Genomic DNA, 8,772 nt, shown 5'->3' with positions numbered 1-8,772 from the left:
GCACCAACTTCTTTAAATAGTAAATAACTTCTTATACATATAACATTTGATTTATAGGAAAGTGTATGCAAGGCTAAAGCATTTTCAGCAATAAGTTTTAAAAATATAAAGGAAGGGCAGTTTTCTGAATACCACAAAAGCACATAGCTAAAACCAAAGTATTTGCAATGGAGAAATACCTGAAGCTTTCCCCATAAATGCAAGAGTAAGTCAAGGATACTCCCTTTCTGATTCCTTTCATTTCATAGTTCTAGAAATGCTAGCACTCACAAAAAGATCAAAGAAAAATATTAAAGGTATAAACATAGGTAAAGAGGAAACAAAATTACTTCTGTTTCCAATGTACTTCTTTATGAAACTAGACAAATTAATTACAATAAGCAGTAATCATAAAGAAACTATTTGATACTTAAAAAAAAACCAAATAGATCAGTGGAATAGATTAGATAAGAACAGTAGCTTATAAATACAAGCATTATATATCTATAGTGCTTTAAGGTTTGCAAAGTGCTTCACATATAGTATCTGATCTGATCCTCACAACAATCCTAAGAGGTAGGTGCTATTATTATCCACAAGTTACAGCTGAGAAAAGTGAGGCTGAGAGTTAGTAAGTGATGGAGGCAAGATCTGAAATGAGTTTTCCTGACTCCAAGTCTAGCTCGCTATATAGTACACTATTTTGTCTCAGAAACATCAAACTCAATAACCCACAGTGCTTGATAAACCTGAAATTATACATTGCATGGGCAAGAACTCTCTATTTAACAAGAATTAATGGGAAAATTGCAAAGTACGATAAGAGAAATTAGAATCAACTAAATTAGAAATTAATATCTTAAGCCATATACAAAGAGCTCAAAATGGATATGCAACCTAAATATTAAAAGTTGTGATAAATATGGAAATATGTTTTGTATGATTACATATGTATAACCTATATCAACTGCTTACTGTCTGGGGTGGGGGAAGAGATGAAGGAAGAGGATATGGCACTCAAAAAATGAATGCTAAAAATTGTTTTTACGTGTAAATTGGGAAAAAAATAAAATATTATTTAAAAAAATTACCTTCCATTTGTTCTGTATATGTATCTATATGTATCTAGCTATTTACATGTTGACTCTCCCTTTAGAATGTAAGTTTCATAAGGCCAGGAACAATTTCTTGCCTTTCTCTGTATTACCCAACCCTTAGCACAGTGTCTGACATGTAATAAGTACTTAATAAATGCTTGGTGACTAACTGATGAATGAATGTAAAGCCAATAAAAAAAATTACAGATAACTAAATAAAAGAATCCATTACTCTAAAAGATTAAAACAAAGATTTTAATTTGTCATAAACAAACAGATTTCCAATGGTTATGATACATACAAGCTTGAGGAAGCATGTTTTTTATATAAACTTTGTAAGCTCTCCAGCAGTACCCAGTACAGAAAAGGTCCTTAAATTAATGCATGCTGTCTTACGTGGAATCAATGAATAGAAAGTATAAACATTAATAAAAGACGATAAAAAAGGGGAGGCTCTGAAAAATTAGCCTTACCTGTCTTTTTGATAAGTTCCAAGCATCCTTTAGGTGTACAGGGAATGAAACAATCCTCTAAGTCACCTCTAGCAAGCTTCCCAGCACTGACGCTAGTCAAACTGAAACATTAAACTAAAGGCAGAATGAGTGAGAACAAGGCAATTTAAACATTGGTATGGAGCTTCCCTGAGTTACCAATACATGTTTTAAAGATACAACAGCTTTAAAATGAAGTGACTCAAAAAGTCAAACACACCCATCCACATCCTTTTCGGGAGCGATGGTATTTGTCACCAGCTCAGTGCTAATGGTCTTTTCTGCATCCAAAGGTAACTGGACCAGGAGTCCATGTACAGTAGGGTCTTCATTCAAAGATGTGATGCACTTTAAAACCTAAAAACAAATTTTACAAGTTAAAGAAGGTAGAGAGTAGGAATGGAGACTATTGTAAGGCAAAACATATCCAACCTCATTTCCCCTCTAAGAGTTTTAGTTCAGAGAGTTCAAAGAAAAAACCCACTATCACATAGGTCCTGCATATAACTTTCTTGTTAGACCAAAACACCTCCCAATAATATCTCTAGATACTAGAGAGGTATGTTGAGGCAGCAGTTAAAGAAAGGTTTGCAGGTAGTGGGTGGGAGAGGTGGCATGGGAACCGCTGGGGATAAATGGTCTAGATCTGTGATTTCATTGTTGTAAGGCATTCTCAGTGAAGAAGCTCCTACCAATGCAGATAGTTAGATAGAAGAATGCAACTTCTGCACTTTATAGTTCTAGAGAGATGTCTGGGACACTGAGAAGTTAAGTAACTTGTCCAAGGGCACACAGTTAATGCATCAGAGATAACACTTGAACCCAGGTCTTCCTGACACTGAGGTTGGTTCTCTGATCAGTACGTTGCTCTGCTTCTCGGCCTTCCTTCTTACTCAGCCATTTAGGGCCCTGTTATGAGCTTATTTTTATTTCTTATTAATGGAATGCTTTTGTTCACAAGTCAGTTGAATAAGCATTTATTAAGTGCCTACTACCAAACAATCAAAAAGCATTTATTAAAAATCTACTAAAAGAAAGTTTGTAAAGGCAAAAACGACATCGTTTCTGCCCCGAGAGTTTTCTTTCTATAGAAGGAGACAACAAATATACATATAAATACATAAAACAGACACAAGGTAAATTTTTTTGGGAGGGGGGTTATTAGCAGCCAGGATGATCAGAAAAGGCCTCATGTAGGGAACGGCATTTGGGCTGAGCTTTAAAGGGAACTAGGGATTCAAAAGGTAGAGGTGAGGTGAGGAGGAAATGGATTCAAGGCCTGAGGGTCAGCCTGTGCAAAGGTACGGAGATGGGACGGAATGTCATGGATGAGGAATAGGACAGCAGGCCAGTCTGGCTGGAATGGAGACGAGATGAAGGCAGGAATATCAAACCAGCCTGGAAAAGTCAGCTAAGTGCTTTAAATTCCAAACAGAAGTTTGTATTTTATTCTAGAGACAAAACAGGTTTGTTGAGTAGGGAAGTGACCTGTGTTTGAGGAAGGTAATTTTGGCACTTGTGCTGGGGATGAATGAGAGAGGGGAAAAAGAATAGAAGCTGGGACAGCAATTAGGAAGACATTCCATACTCCAAGTATGAAGGTCTGATTATAGAATTTACCCCTTGAGAGTAAAGGAAAGGAGATTTATAAGAAACAATGGATTCAATATAGATATTAAACTTTTTATGTAATTTCATATGTAGAACCTCTTATGTAGAACTAGCTTATCTGTACCTCTTATGTATTTGAGTTATTTTATGTGATGACTGTATGCTCTATGAGGACAGGGGTCAGGTATTTATTCTTTGTATTTCCCTTAGTTACTAGCACAATGCTCTAAACACAGCAGACACTTAATAGATGTGTGTTGAATCACCTGCATCACAGGATTACACCACTTATTCTGGGTCTCTTCCTTTGAAGTAAGCAGCCTTGAATATGGGGCAAGGTATGTACCTATCACACACAAACCCCTTAGCCCTGAAAATGTCACAAATCATAACCATGATATGGAACCATAAGAAGGTTTGTTCCACATGAACCCAACAGCTTACCTCTGCCTCAGTTGAGTTTCTTGGTAATTTAATATGCGTGGCTCTGATTCCAATCTGTAAGAATGAAAATGTAAAACATGTTTAATGATCTAACTAGCTAGAAAAGTGGGAGGACTGAGAGAAGTATTTCTTGGGTAATTATGACTAGATATAGGTTAAAAGGTATTGTTTGCATTAAATTCCTATGTTCTAAAGGAATTTGTAGCATTCCAGTGATTCTGAAAGTGACGGACCGATCCCTGGGAGTACCCGGCACTTTCAAGCAGTCCACAAAGTTAAAACTATTTTCATAATAATACTAACACTTTTAATTCCTAATATGGTCAACAATGATAGGATATAGTCTATAAGCTCTTCAGGTGGGGTCCTCAATATTTTTTAAGAGGGTAAAAAGATCACGCGACCAAAAAGTTTGAGAACCACTGCCATACAATTACCCATTTATTTCCCCATAATATTTCAGATTTATTGTGTTCCTTTAATTTTTCCATGCTAGCTTTCTGTTTAAGAAGAAAAGCAAGTAGATAAAAGACAGAGGCTCTAGTTAGAAGCCACGTATTTATAATTTGCAATACAAGTCAAATTAGGATAAAGGCATGATAATTTTAATTGGCGGAGAAGGGAGAGAAGTGGTGATGGGATTACTGTGCTAGCTAGCAGTACCACAGTAGATTTTACCTCCTCAGCAGCTTTTAGCTTCATACTTATATAAAGATTTGAATCAGCTCTATCTCCAACCTAGAACAAGCAAACACAAAATACTTAATGAGGTATAATACATAGGAAAGCCATTAAATTTTAGTTAGATAAAGTAGCTTTTTTTTTTTAATCGAAACGAACCTTATTACAGCTAACTTTGAGGAATGTACCTAATGTATCTAGGAGACTTTAACATAGAAATACATAACCTTTGGAAATCATTAATTAGATATAGCTTATAGTCCTGTGCTATCATCTAAAATCTGAGTAAACAAAGATAACAAGGAACAAAAAAACCAGGGATCTAACATTCCCTCCTCCCTTCAGGGCTGAGGAAACTAGAAGGATTGCTTGCACTGCTTCTAGAGCAGTCTTAAAAGATCTATTAAACTCAAACTTGTTCCTAAGACAAAGAACTGTGCAGCTCTTGTTGGCAATAAACATTTGCAGAGAGTGAAACAATTTCTTTAGTATTTTGTAATATAAAATCGATTTTACACAGGAAGACTTATACATGAAGTAAGCAAAACCAGGGAAATAATATATACAATGATTTCAATAATCTAAATGCAAAGATTTGCACTGCAACTTATCTGAGTTCATCTGCTTTAGTTTTTTTTAAATTTACATTAATTATAGTTGTCATTGTGTATACCAGAGATGTCAAACTCCTTGCCTGCAAAACTTCAGCAGGAAGCAGAATAAAATGTAATCAGAGAATATTCAACAAAGATAATGTTAATTTGTGGTTTTCTAAGTCAATATGTGGCTCCCAGGGATTCATTTCTACTACTGGTTTGCCTGGTTCTGCACCTGTTCAAAGAAATTTTCCTGTGTTTCTCTGAATCCCTCATATTCATCCTTTTTCACAGGGACAAAAGTGTTCCAGCACACTCTCCTCTATGCACTGTACGACTGAGCTACTCTGGTCTTCTTTCTCTTCCTCAAAAACAACAGGTCATCTCCAGACTCCTCACCTTTTCACAGGCAATCTCCCATGCCTGGATTTCTCTCTTTCCTCACTGGATTTCACAGGAAGCCTTTCCTAGTCCTCCCCATTGCTAATGCTTTCCTCCTCAAGAAATTAACTTTCATTTACATTATACGTATCTTGTATGCAAAAATTTTTTGCATATTTTCTCCATTAAAATGTAAGCTCTTTTAAGGCAGGAACCATGTTTTTCTTCCCTCTCCTTTTCTTTTTTGGTATCCCCAACACTTAGCATAATGCCTGGAACATAGCAGCATTTATTAATAAATGCTTGTTGACCAACTGACATTCACCTATACCACAATTTACTCAGCCATTCTCCATTTTATGTGAACTCATTTTATTTCTAGTTTTTTGCTATCACAAAAATGAACCACTACCTAATGTGTAAGACCAAATCTCAGCGTCCCAGGAAACTCTAACCTGTATTGGTATAGGGAATTCCTCACCAGGAGTTCCCTATACCAATGGAATCCCAGGCCCAGCTATAAAAAAGAACTGCTATTTTAAAATTCATGTTCCATGAGTCATCAGTAAAGAACCTGAGCAACTGCCTGTATAATGTACAACAAATATTAAGAATGGGGTCATGGGAGTTCTGTGATTGGATTGTGTTGGTTTTTATAGGAAAAGACAACGAATACAATCTGACTGAAATACACACAATCAATATGCCTAAGACAATTTCTGTGGAAATCTGGCTCCCTTATTCAGATTCTAAGGAAAGACATGCTACTCTAAAAATGGGCATTATCACTGTCATTGTGTATTTTATTCTTGTGGGCAAAAAATGACTCAATATAGATCTTTTTTCTCTCTAGTCTGCTTTCATAGACTTTTTCATTTTACATTATTAAATACTAAATCCTGCAAATAAAAACAGCAAAAATAGAAGGGCTTTACATTTCAGGGTTGACCTATTAGATTAACCCTCTTTGGTACAGCCTCCTTAGTTGCTACTATTCTCATGTAATAAAGTAGTGGTGTAATAGAACAAAAAACAACATTGAATTTGTAGCCAGAATACCTGGGGTGAAGTTCTGCAAAGCTGCTTGTTTTTACAGCCATCTTACTCCTGAATAATGCATATAAAATCCAAATTTGATATCATTGATTGTAAATGAATCAAATATCCCTGAATTACTATAAATACCTCACATTTCAGTCTTATTGTAGGTCAACTGTTCATTCAGACTCACCACTACTAGCAAGCAGCTGTTTTCTCACCTACCTGCCTGGGAAACACAAACAGGCCATTCAAGAAATACATACAAAGCAAGAGTAAGTATTATTAAAAGAGCTAATTAACCTTATTTCCCCAATTCCTTGTCTAACAATCTATATTACAAACCACTATCCTCTGTGTTAGGAGAGAAAAACCTGAGGTAAATCCATTACAGATACATTTCCTGATAAATACCTGCAAAGCAGCCAAGCAGAAACAATGTTTTTTGCTTAATGAAGACACTGGAGGTTAACTTCTCCAGACCAGGAGGGTACAGAAGGGTCAGAGAGATGCCTTTAAGCAGAGTATTGCTGTTATAGAAACCTGGATTTACTCATGACATGCTTTCTCTCTTTAACAACTCTCCCAGATAAACCAAGAAATAACCAATTCCTGGGTGTTCTTAGCACAGTTCTATAACATACCTTTGATTCTCACTCGGCAAGTTGTGAAAAAATAAAAAACAAAAAAACAAAAACAAAAATCACAGCAGAAAATATGTGCTGGGAATATAACCACAGGCCTTCAGATTGTCTTTCTTTGTCAGCAACTCCAACCTTTCTAATAGGAAATAATTTGCAACAAAAAGCAACAGTGGCAAGCTAATGGGAAGGAAGAAAATTATGTTACACAACATCCATTCCTAGCAAAGACTTCACAAGGAGTAAGATAATGTATGTGGAAGCTGAAAGTATGCATAGTGTGTGGTGAGGTAATATTACAGTTTTGTAGAGTATTTAAAATGAAAACTGCTTATTTCCTATGGGTCAAATTATTTTAATGGAGACATCATAATACCTGTAAAATCGCCAGGCCTGGCCTGAAACCCGGGACTTGCTCCCCCATTTGAGTAACTTGGCTCTTCAATCTCTCTCTTACTTGCCTAGGGAGAAAAATAAAATGTTAGCCCCTTAACTAAATTTTTTTTATTTTTTAAAAGTATTTTATTTTAGTTTTCCCCAGTAACATGTAAAAATAATTTTTGACATTCATTTTTGACAACTTTTTTGAGTTCCAAATTCTCTCCCTTCCTCCTTCCCACCCCCCTATTGAGAAAGCAAGCAGTTTGATAGAAGTTATATATGTATAGTCACATTAAACATATCCCTATTATTCATGTTGTGAAAGAAAACAGACAAAAAAAACCTCAAGGAAAAATAAAATTAAAAAAAGTATGCTTCAATCTGTATTCAGACACCATCAGCTCTTTCTCTGGAGATGGATGATCCTTCAGAGTTGTCTTGGATCACTGTATTGCTAAGAACAGCTAATTCAAAGAAGATCATCTTACAATATTGCTGTTACTTTGCATCAACCCATGCAAGTCTTTTCAGGTTTTTCTGGGAGCATCCTGTTCATCATTTCTCACAGCACAATAGTATTCCATTACATTCATATACTACAACTTGTTCAGCCATTCCCCAACTGATGGGCATCCCCACAATTTCTAATTCTTTGCCATCACAAAAAGAGCTACTATAAATATTTTTGTATATGTGGGAAAAAAGCTGACCTTCTTAAAATAAAGCCATTTTGCAACTAAAATGGGAAAGAAAAAGATCATTTAAGTCTGAGGGAAAGTCACATGGTCCAGGTGGTTGAGATACTAGTTCAGAGGCCATTTAATCTACATTTCTACAACACCCATCAAGGCCCTGGGCTGCTTTGTCAATATTTCTTGGGCTCCACTCTGGCAACACGGGTTAGAAGCAGGCAGCCATTAAGAGCCAGATTCATTGAATACCCCATTCCACTGTCCCAAACTGACAACTCAGCAACAAAAAACAACGACTGTCACTGAGAGGTAATGAAGGGAAAAGTGGTTTGATAGATGCTAGTACAATCCAAGCATCTCACAGCACAAGGTAAAAAGGAGGCAATGAAGGAATGAGGTAATTAATCCATCCCACAATCCTTAACCTATTAAGCACAATTAACAGTGGGAATATGTGATAAATGTTACTTCATAAAGACGTGAAACAGAATCATTAGCACAGATTTGGGGGAACAAAAGGTTCAAAATGTAGACTCAACTCCTAGTACCATCCGTAATCTGACTCAAAAGAGTCTAAGGACATTTTTCTAGGCTGGAACAGTAGATGAATGAGTGGCATTCACAATGTTACCCCAACCAATAAACCCCCCACCTCCAACCCAGCACCCTGGAAACTAATCAATATCTAAGCTAATGTTTAGGCTGCTCAAACTCTGGATAAAACATTTCACCAGGTGGAG

General features: G+C 36.2%; 1 protein-coding gene across 1 annotated transcript; it reads right to left on the bottom strand.

Annotated features, from left to right (window-relative positions):
* Positions 1-1,463: 1,463 nt before the first annotated feature.
* LOC114040619 (C-1-tetrahydrofolate synthase, cytoplasmic-like) lies at positions 1,464-7,416 on the bottom strand. Its single transcript, XM_027858726.1, has 5 exons — positions 7,336-7,416; positions 4,301-4,360; positions 3,623-3,676; positions 1,788-1,924; positions 1,464-1,650 (listed from the first exon to the last, which is right to left on the bottom strand). Exons 1-5 carry the CDS (start codon positions 7,381-7,383, stop codon positions 1,479-1,481), a joined length of 471 nt encoding a protein of 156 aa, XP_027714527.1. The 5' UTR covers positions 7,384-7,416; the 3' UTR covers positions 1,464-1,478.
* Between the last annotated feature and the right edge of the window lie 1,356 nt (positions 7,417-8,772).

Source organism: Vombatus ursinus, unplaced genomic scaffold (assembly GCF_900497805.2).
Source record: "Vombatus ursinus unplaced genomic scaffold, bare-nosed wombat genome assembly UNPS02013853.1, whole genome shotgun sequence".
Taxonomy (NCBI): Eukaryota; Metazoa; Chordata; class Mammalia; order Diprotodontia; family Vombatidae; genus Vombatus; species Vombatus ursinus.
The sequence above is the reverse complement of the archived record's forward strand: the minus strand, read 5'-3'. Positions and strand labels throughout refer to the sequence as shown.

Coding starts and splice junctions, on each gene's coding strand:
- LOC114040619 (XM_027858726.1), bottom strand. CDS start 7,383: ATGGGGGAGCAAGTCCCGGGTTTCAGGCCAGGCCTGGCGATTTTACAG. Junction 3,677..4,300: donor AGCTAAAAGCTGCTGAGGAG/GTAAAATCTACT, acceptor TCATTCTTACAG/ATTGGAATCAGAGCCACGCA. Junction 1,925..3,622: donor GAAACTCAACTGAGGCAGAG/GTAAGCTGTTGG, acceptor ATTTGTTTTTAG/GTTTTAAAGTGCATCACATC.